The sequence below is a fragment of the Sminthopsis crassicaudata genome, chromosome 2 (assembly GCF_048593235.1).
Source record: "Sminthopsis crassicaudata isolate SCR6 chromosome 2, ASM4859323v1, whole genome shotgun sequence".
Lineage (NCBI taxonomy): Eukaryota > Metazoa > Chordata > Mammalia > Dasyuromorphia > Dasyuridae > Sminthopsis > Sminthopsis crassicaudata.
Window position 1 is genome coordinate 402,564,210 of NC_133618.1, and position 21,923 is coordinate 402,586,132.

At 35.2% G+C, this 21,923-nt stretch overlaps 1 protein-coding gene and 1 non-coding gene across 5 annotated transcripts in view; one reads left to right on the plus strand and one right to left on the minus strand.

Annotated features, from left to right (window-relative positions):
• The window catches only part of GRIA1 (glutamate ionotropic receptor AMPA type subunit 1), a 335,673-nt gene that overhangs the window by 182,687 nt on the left and 131,063 nt on the right, over positions 1–21,923 (plus strand). For all 4 annotated transcript variants that reach the window (XM_074291865.1, XM_074291862.1, XM_074291864.1 and 1 more), the window contains exons 6-7: positions 11,613–11,774; positions 12,585–12,752. In XM_074291865.1, coding sequence (XP_074147966.1) covers positions 11,613–11,774; positions 12,585–12,752 — 330 coding nt within the window. The remainder of the gene's footprint in view (positions 1–11,612; positions 11,775–12,584; positions 12,753–21,923) is intronic.
• On the minus strand, positions 9,456–9,560 carry LOC141559333 (U6 spliceosomal RNA). The gene has a single exon (XR_012487381.1). It is a non-coding gene; the product is annotated as a U6 spliceosomal RNA (small nuclear RNA).

Here is a 21,923-nt window from a genome sequence, read left to right on the forward strand (position 1 = left end):
GGCACCAAAAATACAAAGCCAAAAATGAAATAGCCCCTGTTCTCAGAGAATTTTCATCCTACTAGAGTATTTGACATGTACATTAGTACATTAAAATTCTTTGATTTCTTTGATGTTGGAAATCTCTTCACCAGGAGATAAGAAAGCCTATCTTTTACTTATTTGATATATTAAGAGTTGCTTGAGGTTTTATGATTGCAAGTCAAGCATTCTACTGCAGCAACAAACTATCTTTCACAATATGTACATTTGTAACAGAGGCCTGTCCTACTGAGGGGCCCCAATTCTCAGCTCACAAGTTAGATTCAGTCCTGAAAAGCTGGCTTTTTTCTTACTGACTGTTTAAATATCTCACCCCTACTCCAGAGCACTAAGGAAAATCACCTGAGGCTTAGGTATAGCCATGGGCTAGGTTCTCCCTGAAGGCATTATCAGAAGCCCTTCTAAAAAGTTACTAAATGCACAGAGTAGATCAGGTATAAGACAGCTGTTTGTTTCCACTACCACAAAGAAATGCTATCAACACACAAAAACTTATAAACACATATTGACAAAGACTTAAACCACAAAAGAATAACTTGTATCTCCTTTTATGCTCTCCTACAAGATTGATACTAATACCAGTAAAGCATGAAATACTTTATGGGATTATTGAACAAAAATTTCATTGTCTGAACAAAACTCTTAAAGTTCATATCCCTATCTCTATCCCTATACATATCACATTTTCCTATAAGAAGAATTGCAGTTACATGGAGCATCTATTATAGGGCACCTGGCAATGACTGAGAAATTCAGGATTAAATTAAAAGGAGCCTTTTAAACTCACAATGTTGCTCAATACGGATGAAATGCTTCTCCCAAAGTTTCTATTTAATTACCTGGGATCAAGAAAAGAAACACAAAAAAGAAGAGGCAATATAGTTTTTACATCTGGTATTGGGCTTACCTAGATGAGCCCAAGTTTTTTCTACATGTAAAAGCAGCTGCCATTGCTACAAAGGAGAGAGCAAAACCAAATGTTTCAAAAGAGAGAAAGAAGAGAGAAGAGATTTTTCCCTCAAAAATCAAAAGAATAGGAAGCTCCCCCACCTCGATTCAGTGATCAATTGTCTTTGATATAACTTCTTCCCCCTCTTTCCATCCCAGCAACCAACCAATCAACCAAGAAATTGTCATTATCCCTAAGTCCTTTAACATTAAATATATGTGTCCAAAAAGTTTCCAGAGAAGCTCATCTGTGTTCCATCAGCACAGCTTATCAGGCAAGGTTGTGCTGCTTATCTCCACTATACATATATAAGTCTAGTGAGAAGGGAGGAGAAATCAATCACTGCTTCAAAGAAAAGGCCATATCTGAACTGATTTTTTAAAAAGAGAGGATTATGAGATGTAGAGCCAAAGAAAGGAAGAAATAAATGCATGCTAAGCATAGAGGATGGTTTATGCCATCATGCACAAAAACTTATGCAGAATAGAGATGGAATGTAAAATTCAGGGAACACCAAATAGGGATCAGTTTGAGATCACTGAAAGCATTGCAAGATTGACCAAATAGAATCCAGAATGATATTCTAATTCAATTTTGAGCTCTTTTCATCTTTGGTAAGTCATGAAATAGCAGGATATTACAAAAACTTTAAAAGCTTAAAACTGTACTAGGATTTGGGGCACTATGCAAATTTAAAATATTATTAACCAGGAATGCCAAATTTACAGTTAATTAAGTGACTCCATATGTGGAATCTTGCCCCTTGCTAGTAGAAAGAGAGGCCCTAACTAGAGGGATTAATTTCAGTGTCAGTAATTTTGAAGTTAACATTAACAGTGAAAGTGTGAAGAGATTTTAAAGATCATATTTCCAATCTTTTCATTTTGTAAATAAGGAAATTCAGACCTAGGGAGCTTAAGTGACTTGCTAAGAGTCACCCATAAATACGGTGATAGAACTGGAATTAAAACCTGTATTTATTATTAATGCAAATTTGGGTTGCTTCTAAAACAAGTCAAATAGAACAGTGACCACTAAGTTGACTTTAGAGGAAATCAGGTTCTTAAGACTTTCCTTTGAGAAAATTAAAAGTTAGAAAACTAGTTGGAGTTATCAGTTGAGTACTAATTTGTACTTTTTTACTTAGCTCAAGTATGAGCTAAGTATACCTAACAGACCATGTGAACAGAGTTGCTGAGCACATTTTTATGATTATGATCATCAGTGCTATAGGTTACTTTGCATTCAACTCCATTCAATATAGAGTTTTTGCTAGGTCAACAAAAATCAATCAATAAACATTTATTAAACACCTACTATGTGACATGTATCATGCTAAGCACCAGAGATACAGACAAAGGTAAAAGACAGTCAGGCTATCAAAGAATTCAAAGAATAATGAAAGAGATGACATGCAAATAGCCATGTTTGAACAAGCTATATGCAGTACAAAATGGGAATAATCAATAGAGGGAAGGCACTGGGATTAAGAGATAGTAAAGGGCTTCCTGTAAAAGATGGAGGGGAGGAAGGAGGCAGCTAGGTGGCATAGTGGATAGAGTACCAGCCCTGAAGTCATGAGGATCTGAGTTCAAATTTGACCTCAGACACTTAACACTTTTTAGTTGTGTGTCCCTGGGCAAGTCACTTAACACCAATTGCCTCAGCAAAAAAACAAAACAACAACAACAAAAAAAAAAAAACAACTATGGAGTAGGTAACAAAACTTGAAGGAAACCAGAAGTAAGAAATAAGGAAAAAGAGCAATCCAGGCAGAAGGTAGGTGAGAATACTTAGGGTCCAGAGATGTGTCTTAATCTTAGGAACATTGAGGAGTCAAGCATTATTGGATCAAGTAATATGTTGTATAAGAAGGGCAAAGAAGGGTAAAGAAGAGAGATAGGAAGAGTATAAGAAAAACTGGGAAGACAGGAGAGGCAGGTTATGAAGAGCCTTGAAAGCAGAAAAGAGGATTATCGTTTATCCTAAAGTCCTGGTGGATCCCAGCCAAAAAAAAAAAAAAAAAAAAGCTTCCATTTGGGTAGATAGAAACAGGGTCAGTGATAGCTCAAGGATTAAAAGCAAATTTTATTCTATGTAATTAAGGTCATTTATAGTCCTGGTCAAATCAATTACTGTATTTAATGGCAATGTTGCCTTGGTGAGGACTCTTTCAATTTTGGTAACCCTGCCCCACTTCCTTGCCATCTTTTTAGCAGCTGCATCCAAGTGGAAAGAGTAGCAATAGCTTTTCTTGGATCCCTGGAGTGCCAGAACACATTCATTTTCCATTTCACAATAAAACTAGCTATGGGAAAGAGCAAGACAAGGCTGAAAGGAGTCCAGGTGAGGGATTCCTTCTGGCTCCCACTGACACCTATGGAATGTGAATTTAATCCCCATAACTACAACTATCTCCTTCTTGAGCCAGGAAAAAAAAATCTATTCTCAGCATTTTTGTTCTACCTCTTTTTTTTTACAAATACTGGCTATGTGACCCTTGGAAACCTCTCAGTCCATTTTTTATACAGGTCATTTATATAATATACAATAAGTTATGGATGAGTTGTCATTTACAAATGGAAATAAATAATTAGGATTTCAAAGAAAATTGATTATATTAAAATATAGTTTACCAATTTTTTAAGTTCACAGACCTACTGGTTAAGAATTCTTGCTTTTAAGGGAAAGGGACCTGTATATGCAAAAATGTTTGTGGCAGTCCTTTTCATAGTGGCTAGAAACTGGAAAATGAACAGATGCCCATCAATTGGAGAAGGGCTGAATAAATTGTGGTATATAAACTTTATGGAATAATATTGTTTTGTAAGAAATGAACAGAAGGATGAATACAGAGAGGCTTGGAGAGACTTACATGAACTGATGCTGAGTGAAATGAGCTGGACCAGGAGATCATTATATACTTCAACAACAATACTATATGATGATCAATTCTGATGGGAGTGGATATCTTCGTCAATGAGAAGACTCAATTTGGTTCCAATTGATTAATGATGGACAGAACCAGTTACACCCAGAGAAAGAACACTGGGAAATGAATGTGGACTGCTTGCATTTTTTGTTTTTCTTCCCAGTTTATTTTTTACCTTTCTAAATCCGATTTTTCTTGTGCAACAACAGAACTGTATAAATATGTACACATATATTGCATTTAAGCTATATTTTAACATGTTTAACATGTATGAGACTGCCTGCCATCTAAGGGAGAGAGTGGAGGGAAGGAAGGGAAAAGTTGGAATAGAAGTGATTGCAAGGGACAATGTTGAAAAATTACTCATGCATATGTTCTGTCAATAAAAAGCTATAATAAAAAAAAAAATTTTCAGGGGGAAAAAATGCTTACTTTTATCCTAAACCCTTTATGCTAAAGAGATTTCAAGATAAAGGGAAATTTGTCTGAAATCATATAGATGTTTAATGGTACAGTTAAAATTTGAACCTATAATTTTTGTTGACTTAGTGATGGGGATTGAAGTCCCTTTAAGATTCCTCTCTGACTGCCCATGGCTGACCTTGATTCACAAATCCTGGTCAAAAGCACCCTTTTGAATATCTGGGCCCAGCCCCACTATATGCTCAGCTTCCCCCAGCCCTCACCTGATCTGAGGTAACTGAAAAGCCTCCAAGAACTTGGGGGTACCGCCCATCATCTTTTAAGTATAAAAGAGCCAAAAGGAACTCCCTCTTTGCAGGAGCCCTCCCCACCAACACATGGTATCCTTCCGACCACATAAGGGTTCCTGCCCACCAGCGGCCACCTTTGGCCCTGGCGTCTTTCTAACTGAACTTTACTTCCAAATTTCTACAATAAACCTTTTATTTATCAATCTAGGTTTTCAGGCCTGTAAATTCATTTACAGGGGACACTGTGCCTCATGGGATTATCTATGTACCGACAAACGGGGTTCCCCTTTTCCTTTCCCTCATTATTAGCAGTCTTGATTTATCAAATTATTATTTCTTTAGTATTTCTGTGATTTTACCCAAAGCTAGTCAAATTGACAATTCCAAAACCAAACTTCTCCTCAATACATTTAATATTTAATATATAATGCTTTAAGCTTTGCAAAATGCTTTATGAATATCATCATATTTTATCCTTACAACAACCCTAGAAAGTAGGTGCCACTTATTTTCTATTTTACAGATGAGTAAATCAATTTTTTTATTTATAATTTTTTCCACAGTATATATGCATGAGTAATTTTTTTATAATATTATCCCTTGTATTCATTTTTCCAAATTATCCCTTCCCTCCCTCTACTCCCTCCCCTTGATGACAGGCAATCCCATACATTTTACATGTGTTACAATATAACCTAGATACAATATATGTGTGTAAATACCATTTTCTTGTTGCACATTAAGTATTAGATTCCGAAGGTATAAGTAACCTGGGTAGATAGATAGTAGTGCTAACAATTTAATTCACTTCCCAGTGTTCCTTCTCTGGGTGTAGTTATCTCTGTCCATCATTGATCAACTGGAAGTGAGTTGGATCTTTTTATGTTGAAGATATCCACTTCCATCAGAATACATCTTCATACAACATTGAAGTGTACAGCGATCTTCTGGTTCTATTCATTTCACTCAGCATCAGTTGATGTAAGTCTCTCCAAGCCTCTCTATATTCCTCCTGCTGGTCATTTCTTACAGAGCAATAATATTACATAATATTCATATACCATAATTTACCCAACCATTCTCCAACTGATGGACCTCCATTCATTTTTCCAGTTTCTAGCCACTACGAAAAGAGCTGCCACAAACATTTTGGCAATACAGGTCCCTTTCCGCTCTTTAGTATTTCTTTGGAATATAAGCCCAATAGCAGCAATGCTGGATCAAAGGGTATGCACAGTTTGATAACTTTTTGGGCATAGTTCCAAATTGCTCTCCAGAATGGCTGTATTCTTTCACAACTCCACCAACAATGTATCAGTGTCCCAGTTTTCCCACATCCCCTCCAACATTCATCATTATTTGTTCCTGTCATCTTAGCCAATCTGACAGGTGTATAGTGGTATCTCAGAGTTGTCTTAATTTGCATTTCTCTAATCAGTAGTGATTTGGAACACTCTTTCATATGGGTGGATATAGTTTCAATTTCATCATCTGAGAATTGTTTGTTCATATCCTTTGACCATTTATCAATTGGAGAATGGCTTGATTTCTTATAAATTAAAGTCAATTCTCTCTATATTTTGGAAATGAGACCTTTATCAGAACCTTTAACTTTAAAAATATTTTCCCAATTTGTTACTTCCCTTCTAATCTTGTTTGCATTAGTATTGTTTGTACAGAAACTTTTTAATTTGATGTAATCAAAATCTTCTATTTTGTGATCAATAATGATCTCTAGTTCTCCTCTGGTCATAAATTCCTTCCTCCTCCACAGGTTTGAGAGGTAGACTATTCTCTGTTCCTCTAATCTATTTATGATCTCATTCTTTATGCCTAAATCATGGACCCATTTTGATCTTATCTAGGTATATGGTGTTAAGTGTGGATCTGTAAGGGGCCTTTAAATGGGTGCCACAGTGCATCGGGAGATTGAGGCCCGGAAGTAATTTCTATGGATATTAGGACTGCCCTTGGGCGGGATCCTGGCGACATTGATAGCTTCGTAATGGGTGACTCTCTCGCTGATTGGCTTGTGTGTGACCTCACAGGCCCTATGTAAGCCCACTGCAGGCAGCAACTGCCCTCTTTAACCTCGGGCTCTTCACCCTGGCTCCCTAGCCTGGTTGGCCAAGCCAAGATGGGTAGCCAAAAGAGGTAAGGGTTTTGGTAGTGAACACGTGGGTCTTCTGACCAGGTGTTCACACAGGAACCAACAAGTCAGGGCATCAAGTCAGGGCATTATGTGAGTAGGTATAATAAAGGCTTTTAAGATTACACGTGGTTGTTCTTGAGTGCGCTACCGGTTATTAAGCTATAGATTCAAGAGATTGTAGCCAGAGACCTTAGAAGGCCTCAGAGGAGGCGAGCCGGGTAGAGTTCACACTGCAAAGGACAGTGGTCAAAGGTACTCTGGTGTGTCTAGGACAGACTAGTAATTGTAACTGCCAGGAGAGCACATTACATGGATCCATATCTAATTTCTGCCATACTAATTTCCAGTTTTCCCAACAGTTTTTTCTAAATAATGAATTTTTATCCCTAATGTTGGTATCTTTGGATTTGTCAAAGACTAGATTGCTATAGATGTACCCTTTTTTGTCCTTTGTATCTAATCGGTTCCACTGATCTACCGGTCTATTTCTTAGCCAATACCAAATGGTTTTGGTGACTGCTGCTATATAATATAGCTTTAGATCAGGAACACTTAGACCACCTTCAGATGAAGAAATCAAGACAGACAAAGGTGAGATAATTTGCCAAGGGGTTATACACTTAGCAAATGCCTGAATTTATACTCAGAGCTTCTTGAGTCCAAGTCTAACATTGCATCGTTATACCATCTAGCTAAGTGGTAAAGGGGTGTGTATGTGTGTGTGTGTGTGTGTGTGTGTGTGTGTGTGTGTGTGTGTGTTGACTCCAAAACATAGATTTTAATGAGCTCCTAGACTTGGAGAAATTATTTACCTGGAGTCTGTAAACTTTTTAAATATTGTGATAACTATTTCCCTACTAACTATTTCCCTCCATCCTACTCCTCCCATCCCTGATTTATTCTGTTATCTCCCCTTTCAAAAGTGTTTTGCTTCTGACTACACTCTGCCCCAATTTGGGCTCCCTTTTATTACCTCCACTTTTCCTATCCCTTTTCCCTCTTATTGTAACATAGAGGTAAGACAGATTGAGTGGTTATGTCATTGATTAAAATAAGATTCACTCACTCCTCCTCACCTCTTCCCTCTTAACCTTTACTATAAGTTTTTTTTTTCTTTTCTGTTATATGTAACATAATTTATTCCATTCTATTTTTCCTTTTCTTTTCTCCCAGTACATTACTCTCTTATCCCTTAATTTTATTTTTGAGATATAATCCCTTCATATTCAATACACACCTGTGTCCCCTATCTAAAATATACTCCTAACTGTCCTAATAATGAGAAAGTTTTTGAGTTACAAGTATGATCTTCCTTTACAGGAGTGTAAACAGTTAATATTATTAAATCCCTTAGGGTTTCCCTTTCCTGTTTAGAGTTTTGTATTTGAAAGTCAAATTATTATTCATTCTGGTTTTTTCATTAGGAATGCTTGGAAGTCTTCTATTCCTTGAATTTCCATTTTCTCCCTTTAAGACTTATACTCAGTTTTGTTGAGTAGATGCTTCTGGGTTATCTTTTGTCTTTCAGAATAGAATACTCTAAGCCCTCTTATCTTTAATGTAGAAACTGCTAAATCTTTTGTATCCTTGTTTGTAGTTCTATTAACTTGAATTGTTTCTTTCTAGTTTCTTTCTATTTCCACTTGGAATATATTTTCCTTGATCTTGGGGCACTTGAATTTTCATTTGGGGATCTCTTTCAGGAAGTGATTGGTAGAGTCTTTCAAATTCTATTTTACCCTCTCTTTATAGAATGTCAGGACACTTTTCCTTGATACTTTATTGAAAAATGCTGTCTAGATCCTGTTTTTGTATGTGTCTTCTAAGGAAGGCAAAAATATATTGGATATATTTTCTCTCTCCTGAATATATTCTCCAGGTTAGTTTTTTTTTTTTTTCCAGTAAGATGTTTCACATTCTTTACTATATTTGTCCCCTCCTTTGATTTTGTTTTATTATTACTTGATTTTTCATAAAGTTATTACCTTCCTTTTGCTCAATTCTAATTTTTAAGGGATTATTTTCTCCAGTGAGCTTTTTAAAATATATTTTTCATTTGTCCAATTCCACTTTTTAAAGACTATTTTTTCCTTCTTTCATTTTTTGTGCCTATTTTTCATTTTGGCCAATTTTCCTTTTTAAAACATTCTTCTCTTCATTGTTTTTTTTTTTGTACTCTTTTGACATTTAGCCTATTCTGCTTTTAAGGTGTTATTTTTCTTCAGTATTTTTGTTCCTCCTTTATAAAGCTCTTGACTACTTATTTTTCATGATTTTCTTGTATCACTCTAATTTCCCTTTCCAATTTTTTCTCTACCTCTCTTACTTGATTTCCAAAATCATTTTGAGCTCTTTCATGGTGTGAGACGAATTCACATTTTTCTTGGAGGCTTTGAATGAAGGAGCTTTGACTTTGTTATCTATCATGACTTTGTTATGTTTGATCTTCCTTGTCACCATAGTAGCTATATGGTCAGAAATTTTTTCTGTTGTTTGTTCATTTTCTTAGACTGTTACTTAACTTTTAACTCTTTATTAGTGTAGAGCTCTGCTTTCAATGTGGAGGTCACACAGTTCCAAACTTTAGGAGTTTTACATAGGTGTTTTCAGAGCTACTCCTTTTTTAACACATTTTTTATTGTGTTTTAAGAAGTCAAAAAAAAAAAAAAAAACATGAAAAGCTTCATGAATGTGAATGCCATCCTTGCAAAGGATCATGCTAATCTTCTCTGTATCATTCTAATTTTAATATATGTGCTGCCAAAGCAACACCAGAGCTACTTCTAAGGACTTCTAAGCTTTTCCAAAATATTATTATCTAAGGCTCTTGCTGTGTTCTGTGAATGACCACTTTTTTTTCTGCCCTGGAAATGTGGTTGTGGATCCCTATCCAACTACAGAAGCTCTGGTGTATTATTTTTCTTTCTTAGTCTGGTACCTACAATTATTTAGGACTGCAACTCAGATCTGACTATGGGTAAAGCAACAGCGTCCTGCCTCTAAAAGCATGAATATCTAATCTTCTCTAATCTTTTTCTGGGCAGTTATTCTACCTCTTTGGCATCTGTGGACTGAGAGCTCCAGAAGCAGCTGCTGTCACTACTGATTCAGTGGTTCCCAAGGCCTGCTCCTGGCTTACTATGGCCCAGTCTGCACCATGAGACCTGTGCTAGACTGTGCTCCACTCTCACCACTGTGTAACAGGGTGACCTTCCAAATTGTCTTTGACCGTGAAATTATTTCATCCTTTTGTTGGTTCTGCTCAGGAATTGTTTTATGACATTATTTAAAGATATTTAAAAGTTTTGGGGGGAGAGCTTAGGTGAGTCATTGCCTTTTCTCTATCGTCTTAGTTCTACCTCCCTAGGCTACTTTCTTAATAATTGTTTTTAAATATAATTGGGATTTTGTAATCATATGTAGTTTATTTTATGCATTTAAAACATTATTCTAAAAAAGGATCTATTGACTTCAGTAGACTTTCAGATGATTCCAGGAAAGAGTAAAAATTAATGACTTCCTGAGAAAATAAAAAGAAAGCAGTTGTGAAAAGATTCTTTGTGTAAATATCTATTACTGTGCTCTTTACTGGCCTATGAGCATCAGAAAAATCACCTCTAAAACTCATTTACCTCATGTGTATAATCAGGGGACAGGACTTAATAATAAGAAGTCCCTTTCAGCTCTAAACTTTAAATCCTGGTAGACTTCAACCCTTAGGACCAGTTCCATTTTGTTTAAATAGAGATATCACACAAAGCATCATCCTGCCTGGCCCATTCACTACTCACATTGGGTGGTGTGAAATGCTGAGTGGGTTCCGAGAGGTCATACAGGACAGTATTGATTCAGTTATGTGAGGAACTCATTCATCACAAAACCACATTTCCTAGGGAACCAAAAATAAGTTCACAGAATGTTAGAGTTGGAAAGGACTTTAGAAATCACTGAGTTCATCATCCTTGTTTTACAGAAGAAGAAACAGAGATGAATAGAAGTTATATCTCAAATCTGAAGCGGAACCAGAATTAGAACACAAAATTCCTAAGCCCCAGTCTAATTCTTTCATATGATCTAAAATCCCTTCCATTTCTGTCATTCTAGGTTCTGGCTTGTTGCTAGTTCTGACAATCAGTCAATGAACATTGCTGAAGTACCTATAATATGTTAGGTACTATGCTAAGCAATAGTTACAAAAAGTAAAAACACAATCCTTTCCTCAAGGGGCTGACAATCTCTAAACAAATGTGTACAAGAAAGCTATATACAAAATAAATAGGAAATAATTAACAGAGGGGAGGCACTAAGATTGAAAAAGATTGGAAAAGCCTTCCTATAAAAGATGGGATGGCATAACTCTATTTTTGGAGAAACACAGTGGTCAAAGGGTTGCCTATTTGCTTCTACAAGCCTTGATAGGTTTAACTTGGAAAAAAGAACTAAATATTTTATACTACAAAACTTTGTTTATGTATTCCAAAGTCCCATAAGCCTCTAAACACTGCATATTCAAAGATTCTTTCCAATTTTAACATCAAATGCTCTAAGATTCCAACTGAGTAACTTAATGTGTACATCCCTCTGCTTCCTCAACTATAGAGATAATAGCAATACCTACCTTCCTAGATTATGGTGAAGATCAAGTGAGATAATATTTGCAAAAAGCTTCTAGAACATAGTATATGATTAATTCATAGTTTTCCCCTCTCCTTCCCCTTCCCTTCTGACATAATTTTTTTTTAATATCACTAAATGAACCAGTTAATCTATGACCATATGTTCTAACCCTGTGGGTATTTTTTCCCTTCTCCCCCCCTTCCACAGGGTTTCATGGACATGGATCTGGCTAAGTTTAAGGAGAGTGGGGCCAATGTGACGGGTTTCCAGTTGGTAAACTACACTGACACAATCCCAGCCAAGATTTTACAACAGTGGAAAAACAATGATGTTCGTGATCACACCCGCGTTGATTGGAAGAAGCCAAAAGTAAGTGGATCTGAGTGAGAGACAGGAGGTTGCCGATCTTCATTGTAACCCTAAAAAGGTTTTGGCCTTCAAATCTAAAGCCATTGTGCCTGGGAAAATCTCTCATCCTGATTGTTTATTTTCTTGAGTGAAGTTATATCATAGAGAGGTCTGTCATGAGTTAACTTTTGTTAACTCTTTTAGTTCACTTTTGTAAAAAGGTTATCAAAAAAATGTTTAATTAAGGTTATCAAAAAATTAAGAAGATTATCATCAAGTCCAAATTATTAATTGGCAGCTTATGAGTTAGGAGGTATATAATAGAAAGAACGTTGCAAGAAAATTGAAGAAAGATTTGAATCCAGCTCTTTCTAATTTCCAATTCTGGTATCCTGTCTGCTAAAACCACATTGATTCTGCTGCTTATAAGATATATTGTGCAAATCACCTCTGACAGTTTCAATTTCCTTAGCTGAAATAGGATGGAATTGGACTAAGGTTCTTTCTAGTTCTTAAAATCTGATCTTTAAAAGATTTTCTGATCTCTTTAATTACCTACTCCTTGTTCTCAGGGGAATGTGTGATACATTAGAAAGAGAATTGGTCCTGGGGTCAGAGATCCTGGGTTTAATTCCTAGGCCTTTTTTGTTGTTGTTGTTGTTGTTCATTTATAAAATGTTATAGCTGAGCCATATGGCTTCTGGGGTCTCTTCTAGCTCTACATCTGTAATCTTGTAATTCAATTAAATCATGGATATGTAATGTGTATTAGAATAGCCTTCTCAATACAAACCCCACACATACATAACAATATTATGTTCTTTTTCCCAGTATACCTCGGCACTGACATATGATGGTGTTAGAGTGATGGCAGAGGCTTTCCAGAGCTTGAGGAAGCAGCGCATTGATATTTCCCGAAGGGGCAATGCTGGAGACTGCTTGGCCAATCCAGCTGTGCCCTGGGGCCAAGGAATTGACATCCAAAGGGCTCTACAGCAGGTGAGGAAAAGGAAGTGGGATACAGCTTCACTAGGAAATCAAATATGTGGTTTCAGGATGAAAGACCAACATGTAGATAGAATTTCATTCAAATAAGAACATGCCAGAACTCTATTGTTAGAGAAACACTATAGCCAAAAGGTTGTATGTTTGTTTCTTCCAGCCTTAATAGATTTAATTTGGGGGAAAAAGTTAAATAATAAGCTGTAAAACCTTATCACGTCTTCTGCTATTGAAATGTTTAAAAATCTCAGAGCTGAAAGCACCTCAGAGGTCATTAAGTCTGATGCCCTGCCTGATACATTAATTCTCTTCTTCAACATGCTCAGTAAGTGGTCATCGAGCTTCCACTTGAGAATTCAATTCTATTGTTAATAGCCCTTATTATTAGGAAGTGAGGAAGTAAGTTCTTATATTGAACTAAAATCTGCCTTTCTAGTCCTTCCCCTATTGGTCTCAGTTCTGTTCTTTAAAACCAATTGGAAAATAATGAATTCTTCTTTCCCAGATCAGCCTTTAAGCTATTTGAAAGGCAGCCATAATATTTCTCCACACCTTCTCTTCCTCATACAAAACCCTTCCAATTTCTTTGACTAATATCCCTAAAATCTGATGCCCAGAAACTCATTAGAACAGAGTAAAGTTGATTTTTTTTGTTCTGGACACTAAATGCCTTTCTTTTCTCATAGAGAATATTTTAAAGAATATAATATATAAAAAGTATGACTAGCCCAAAGGAGTGAATAAATAGTAGTGGTATATCAAATATTGTTATTGGTCAAGCTTTAGATTTGGGGAAAGAATTTGGAAGGAGATTGGAGATTTTGGCAGATATAGTTTTCATGTTACTACTGATTAGTTACCCTTACAAAATTAATCATCAGTTGCTCTTTTAGCATAGAATGATATGGATGAAGATCAGTCAGAGGTACTCATAATGTTTAGCCTGGAGAAGATTTAGTTGGGACATGAGAGTTGTGCTCAAGTACCTGATGAGCCATCATCATATGGAAGAAGAATTGGACTTACTCAGTTTGGCCCCAGAGAGTAAAATCAGAATCAATGCATGAAATTTGCAGAGAGATAGATTTGGTATTAATGTCAGGAAGTCTTTTCTTACAATTAGAGCTATCCAAAAGTAGAAAAGGCTCTTATTAAAGGCAGTGGATTCTCCTCTAAGAAATACATTAAAGCAAAAGTTAGGTGACTGCTTCTGTGTGTGTAGTAATCAGAATCCTTATTCAGGAAAGGATGTGACCAGATGGCTTCCAAGGTTCCTTCCAATGCCAGAATTCTGTGCTAGAGCTCCTGGTCTCTATCAAACCATACTTGATGGGCAATCACCTCTGCCTTTAAGTGACTGTACTTGAAATCTGTTCACAACACTGTATTTATCAGAGGTAGAGCTTGGCTCCCTGAGGAGAAGATAAGGGTTTTTGAATGAGGAACTGAATTTGTTAAATATTTCCATTTCACTTTCCATGGTTCCAGCAACTATGGCCCCTAGAGAGTTCAGCAGCAGCTGCTCTGCATTTCTACTGTGATTGACTAGGTTGCTTTAAGTGATGGAGAAAATATGGGTATGCCCGCTGGGACTAAAAGGATACGGATCATATAGAGAGAGACCAGGCTGATCAGAGAAAGATTTGTTATACTGAGTCATTGTCCATCATAAAATAAGATAAGAATGAACTAGACGTCATCCCAGCCATCTCTTTACTGCCACATTGGACTGTTCCTGAATCACTACAAACTGATGGCTACTTTTTCCATTTTTTAAAGATGCTTTCATATGAATAGACAACTAAATTTGCAGTCTTTGAATTGGGAAGTTATTCAATGAGTTAGCAGACAGTTCACTATAATACAAGTTCTGAAGCTGGATCTAGTCTCACCTCTGTCAATAACTAGCTATGTGAGTGAATAATTCATTAAAGATCTCAGATCCAAAATTTCCTTTTCTCTGTACAAATGACCTCTGGCATTTTGCATTCTCAGGTCACTTCTAGCTATGGCATTGTCTGTTCTAAAGTCTTTTTCACCTGTGATATTATGTGTTTGTTGATTTTTGCCCAAGTGCTTACAGTGATGGAGTTATTTGCTCCTTTCTCCAAGTCTGGGGTTCACTGGCTGAGTAGCATACCAGACTACTTGCTGGAGCAAGTGCTGACCATTATTACATTCCATGCATGATTGTGACCTCTCCCTATTCAATTGTCTTACTGCCCTCATTGATTATAATAACTTCATTCTTATGGAAAGATAAGAATAACCCTCCTCAGAAATCCATGACAGATCATCATCCAATGTCCAAATGAAGATCTGATAGGATCACCTACACCTTAAGACACCCAGTGCTGTTTTGCTACAGCTTGGGAAATAGTGATCAGACTCCTACAATGCCAGATTACAAGTTACTATGTCCAGGGGCTCTGGTATTGCCATTTTAACTATAACTCTAATACTTAACTAGCATGGTTTTATATTTCTGGCGAGGAAAAGATATTAAGAAAGACAGATAGTTCAATATACCCATTTCCTTTGTTTTATTCCTATTATGATCATTTTATTCCAGATGCACATAGACTTTTGGAGTAACTTCCAAATTCTCCTTCTTTACTCCCTTTTTCCTCCCTCCATCCTTTGAGATACTGCAAGAATAACCCTATGCATAATTTATATCATATTATTCCTCAGCTCAAATTATTAGTGACTCCTATATGTCTGCCAAATAAAGCCCCAGCACTCAAAGCTCACCATAATCTAGTATCAATAAACAAGCATTTATTTTAAGCGAGTATTCTGTTTCAGGTACTGGAAATATGAGAAACATTAATGAAACATTCCTTATCCTCAGAAAGCTTATGTTTTATAGACAAAGTACACATAAAAGCACTGTATAAATAAAGTAAATATTAATTAATATCAGGGCACTAGGAAGGGAGTCATGTAGAATATGGCACTTGAGCTGAGTTTTGAAGGGAAATAGGGATTTTAAAAGGCTGATTTAAGGAGAAAACTCATTCTAAGTATTGAGTAACAAACAATCTCTACAAAGATAAAGATGGGAAATGGACTTTCATGTTAAATGAACAGTGACAAGGACAATTTGAATGGACTGGAGAGATAGCATGTAAGGGAATAATATATGATTAGTTTGGAAAGGTAGACTACAATCAGATTTTAAAGAAATTTAAATGCCAGACAATTGAGCTTGTACTTAATCCTAATGGTAATAGAAAATCACTATAGTTACTTTAGAAAGGAAATAATATAATCACACCTGTGCTTTCAGGATGTCATTTTGACTCCATGTGGACTGTGGATTGGGGAAAGGTAAACTAATGGTATGGAAAATAACTGTAATGCTATTTCAATACTCCAAATAAAATGTGTTGAGCTAGAGATGGTCTGGGAGAATAACCTCATAAATGGAAAAGTAGGGATGAATACAAAAGATGTTAGAAGCATATTTCATGAAACTTGGCAACTAATTAAATTAATTGAGGGGTCAAGAATGACTCCAGTGTTGTGAGCCTTTCATTACTGGAAGGGCAGAGCTTCCCTGTTCAGAAGAAATAGGGATATTCAGAAGAGGAGCAGATTTTGGATAAAGATGACGAATGCTGTTTTTGACATGTTGAGTTTGCATTGTGAATATAACTAATTCAAGAGGGAATAAACATTATAATGCCAACTATGTACTAGACACTATACTAAGTACTTTTATTTACAAATATTATTTTATTTGATTCCCTCAGTGACTCTATAAGATAGGTTGGCAATTGTGCTATTATCCCCATTTTACAGCTAAGGAAACTGAGACAGAGAGGTTCAGTGACTCAATGAAAGATCACACAAACAATAAGTACCTGGGGCCAGATTTTATGGGACTAAACCATGAGAAAAACTCTATTCCAATCTTTCTAGATGTATAGACCTGAGAATCACATAGGTGAATATTGAAGTAGAAGGTGGATTATTAAGAAGAGAAGGATGCCTATACAGTTGGAAGGTACAATCCAGCAAAGGAGGCCATCATACAGATAAGAAAACAATCTATACTACAAATCTATAAATGTTTACTAAATGTAAGCAGTGTGGAATTTCCAAGAGAGTAAAGTGAAGAAAAGCAGTCAAAAATGTTTACTGTTATAGAAAGGTTAAGAAGGATCAGGATTGAAAAATTTTTCAGTTTTGACAATTAAGTGATCGTTGGTAATTTTGGAGTAGAAAGTTTCAATGGAGTTGTTGGGTCAGAAGCCAAATTACAATAAGTTTGGAAGAGAATGAGAGAAGAGGGAGCAGAAACAATCATATTTTTGTTTCTTTTTTTAGAAATTGTGGTGTGAAAGAAAAGAATTATGAAAAAGAATAATTAAAGTTTGGTGATCTGTTTTTCCCTTTTAAGAGAAATGCAAGATATGGATACTTTATTATTAGGAAAAAATTAGTAGAGAAAGATATGAAAGAGAAAAATAATGCTTATAAGTGCCTTTCTTGACAGATGCCATGAGAGGGAATGGAATAAAGAACACAAAGAGCAGAGCTGGCCTTGATGAAAAGTAAATTCTTTTCAAATAAGGGAATAAAGAAGAGGCAATGGAAGAAGTAGTAAAGGGAAAAAAAGAGCTCATTAATGAATGGCCTCTATTTTTTCAATTAAGTATGAGGCCAAGTCCTCTTCTACAAGGGAAAGAGTGAGAGAGGTAATGAGGAAAATATGAAGAGAAAAGCAAAATTTTATAATAACCATTGTGAGGCATGATAGAAAAACTATTAAAGAAAAGAACTGCCTTGTTATAATAAAGGCCCTGTTGAGATTAAATAATATACATTTGTAGTCAACATACAAATTCAGTAATATACAAATAAGAGCAGAAGAGGCTAGTGGTGAAAATAATCTAGAATTATAGTTTTTTTTTTTCAAAACATGAGTAATAATAGGATATTGGAACCCAGGAATTTGGGGTAGATAACAGTATAATGTTAAATTAATTATAGGCTCAGGATTACAAAAGGAGGTCAATGAAGTCACCAAAAGGAATACAGTCCTGGAAAAGTACTGAGTGGTGAAAAAAATGGACTTCATCATTAGATCCAAAAATTAATTTTAGAATGATAAAGCATAAAAAAGATAAGAATTGTAAAATCTAAGAAAAGAAAAATATAAAGTATATAAAGATTATTGTTATTATACAGTAACAATCAGTTTTTGTATCTGATTGTTCAGAAAATCAATTTCTGAATTTTAGATCATAAAAATGGAAAATCTGAGGGTGATGGTAAGATCATGAATATGACCATCTCTCTAGGTAACTATGGAGGAATAAAGGAGTAGGTCATGTAAATTTTTAAAAGTTAAGAACTAAAAGCCCAATGTGATGCACAGATCATCACAATTTGTACTATAAAGTATATGAACAAAATAGTTGGAATGGAGAAGTGCCATCTTATCTTTTCAACCTTCCCATATGTTCTCTTTTATAACCAAACTAATCTAACCTATCACCCCCAAATACACAACATACTTTTCTACCACTATAATTTCATCTCCTATTCTCCCTTAGAAATCTTCCTTCAAAAGCCAATTTAAATTCTTCTTTTAAAAATCTGTCCCCTGTTTCTTGGTCAAAAATATTTTCTTCCAAAGAATTTACTTATAAAAATTAAATTTACCTGTCTGTTTTCATTATAGTCTATTCTGAATTAGCTATTGTTTTAATTAAACTCAAATATAGTTAGCTCAAGTTATCAGTGATTTTTGACTTGGTCAATGCCTCTATTGAAGAAGATTCCTATTTATTCATTCCTGCCCATCATTCCTACCCCTATTATTTATGTCCTTCCAAAAATTCACCACAGGAGATATACTCAGTGGGCTAGACATCGCTCTGATTTTTTCTTAATACCATGAAGATACCAGGAGAGCACTCAGGCTGTCCACCCATTGTCCTTTGCCACATATCTAGCTCATCATTTCTTCCCATTATAATTTCACTAATAACATTTTTTATTACTATTGTTCAAAGTTCCTCACTAGTTGTGTCATTACATATTCATAGCCACCATGGGTTTCTTCATTACCCTCTATATGATTTTCATTTTTTCTGAATAGTGGTAGTAGAAGCAATGGTATTAAATCTGTGCATGTTATTTTACCTCCTGATAAACCAAGATCCATTAGAACAGGAATAATGTCTTTTCTAAACTTTTCATCTCTCATAGTGCCTAGAAGAGTGTTCTATATCTTTATTTAAGAAAAAACATTGCTAAGTGACTGATGGATAGACCCCAACTAGAAAGGTTTGAGATCATACTGTAGTTCACAGAAGGACTCAAAGGTATTGAAAGCTTGGAGAGTCCAAGATGTAGCACAATTAGAGGATTGATGGTCTAGAACAGAGCCCTAACTCTATCTGAAAGATTGAGTACTATAGAATAGTTAGAGCATTTAAAATCTAATATATCAGGAGAGCTAATAGAATTTGGGTCACCATTATAATCGACTTAGAATATACTTATGACTGGTTCTTCTCTGGTTCTTCCTGATACTTTTGTGTCCACATCTATAGAGTGCTACTCATAATCTTTTTTTTTCCTTATTTTTGACCGAGAAGGACTTCAGAAAGATTAAGAACAAATATTTCTAAAGACACTTGGAGTTCCTGGAAAATAGGGCCAGCAAAGGACAAAGTATGGAATCCATATTCTGCTCAACTGTGTCCAGGTATTGAAAAGTAGATTATAATTAAGAATATAGTTAACCAGAGGTAAAGCTGCTATAGCATAGTAAAGGCAGGAGATCTCATAAGATCTCCAAACTTCTCCAAGTGTCTTTAATAATGACTAAACAAATTCTAGAGTGATAAAACCAACAAAAAGATGGAGTGAAAAAAATGAAAAATATGAAAATCCAATGAGGAAAAGAGTTACAAAATATAAACAAAAATTAACTTGAAATAAGAATTCCTTAAAAAGTAGAACTGACCAAATGGAAAAAGAATTACAAAAGCAAACTGAAGAAAATAAATTCCTAAAAGTTAGAATTGGGCAAATGGAAACTAAGGACTTTGTGAGGCATCAAGAAACAACCAAACAAAAATTGAAAGAATTAAGAAAGTAGAAGAAAATGGGAAACATCTCATTGGAAAAACAACAGATCTGAACAAAAGATCCAGGAGATGTCATTTTAAAATTATTGGACTACCTGAAAGCCATAATTAAAAAAAAGCCTAGACATCATTTTTTTCAAATTTATCAAGGAAAACCACTCTAATTTTCTAGAATCAGTGGGTAAAATAGAAATTGGGAGAATCCACAATTACCTTTTGAAAGAGATCCGATGATGAAAGCTCCATAGGAATATTATAGACAAACTCCAGACCTCTGAGATCAAGGAAAAAATATAAGCAAGCATCCAAAAAGAAACAATTCAAATACCATGAAACTAAAGTCAGGATAACACAACATTTTGTAGCTTCTATAATAAAAAATCAGAAAACTTGGAATATGATATTCTGGAGGGCAAAAAAGTTAAGATTGCAACCAAGATTCACCTACCCAGCAAAACAGAGTATAATCCTTTTGGGGGAAAATGGGGAGATATAATATAACAGAGGACTTTTAAGAATTCATGATTAAAAGATCAGATCTGAGTAGAAATTTTGACTTTCAAATACAAGATACAAAAGAAGAATAGGTAAACAGAAAAGAGAAATCAGAAGAGATTCAATAAGGTTTAATTATTTATATTCCTACATTGTTAAAGTGATATTTATAACTCTTAAAAACTTCCTCACTTTTAGAGCAGTTGAAGGAGTATACATATAGAGAAAAAAAAGTGTGAGTCAAAAGTAATGGCATTATTGACTTAAAAAAAATAAAAGGTAAGAAATAAGAATGCTTTGGGTGAAGGGGAAAGAATAAGGTATAATGGGATAAATAACACTATAAAAGAGAACCCTGAAAGAGATTTTACAGTGGAGTGCGAAGTAAAAGATGCAGTAAGGGGAGAACACAAACCTTGCTCTCATCAAAATTGACTCAAAGAAGGAATAATAAAATTGACTCAAAAGAAGGAATATACTCAGGTGTGGAAATCTATTTTATGATACAGGGAAATAAGAAGGGAAGGAGATAAGAGAATGTGGAGGGAAGGGGTAAAGGTTTTTGGGGAGGTATAAGTCAGAAGCAAAATACTTTTCAGAATGGACAGAGTAAAAGGACAATAAGATAAATAGGGGAAAATAGAAAGGAGGAAAATAAACAGTTGATAATCTTTATTGTAAAAATATTTTAAAGTGAATTTCTGTGATAAACATTTAATTTCTCAAGTACATATTTTAATGTTTGAATCTACTGATTCAAATTTGTAGAATTAAAAGACATATCTCAATCAATAAATGGTTAAAAGATATAGACAGACACTTTTCAGACAAATTAGCCAAAACTATTTATAGTCACATAAAAGTATTCTAAATCACTCTTGAGGAGAGAAACATAAATTTTAAAAATCTCTGAGCTACTACTGCAAACTTGTCAGTTTGACTAATATGACAAAAGAGAAAAATCACAAATTTAGAAGAGTATGTGGGAAAATTGAAACACTAATGTATTATTGGTAAAAACTGAAATGATCTGAGGATGGCTCTAGAGTTAGAAAGACTTAAACCATAGAGAAAAAAAGACTGACTTCAAGAAAATGGAGCAATATGAACAATCAGAAAAGGAAGGAGATGGAATTTTTATGGGCGCATGAAGAGATTGAGTAAGTGATTAGTATTAAAAAGTAGTAAATGATAAGGTTAGATGATAAGGTTAGATATAACAACATAGATCTGATTACACAGAGTCTTAAATGTCAGATAGGATAATTTTGATTTAAGATCTGTAAGTCCTTAGGAGTCCTAAGGATACTATAAATAAAGGAATCTTCAAAACACCACCATATTCAAATAACTATGGAGGCAGCAACAAGACATTGCCTTGCTCTAAGAATCAACCTTTCTCTCTTTTGCAAGGGGATGCCTGAAGCTAGATCATGGGAGCAGACAGAAGGTATTCACTGATGCTACTGGAGTATTATCAAACTTTACTGCAAATGTTGAGCTTGTCTTTGGATGAGGGGCAGGGAAAGTATGAGGGACCTTGTTGCAGGGAAGAGATGGT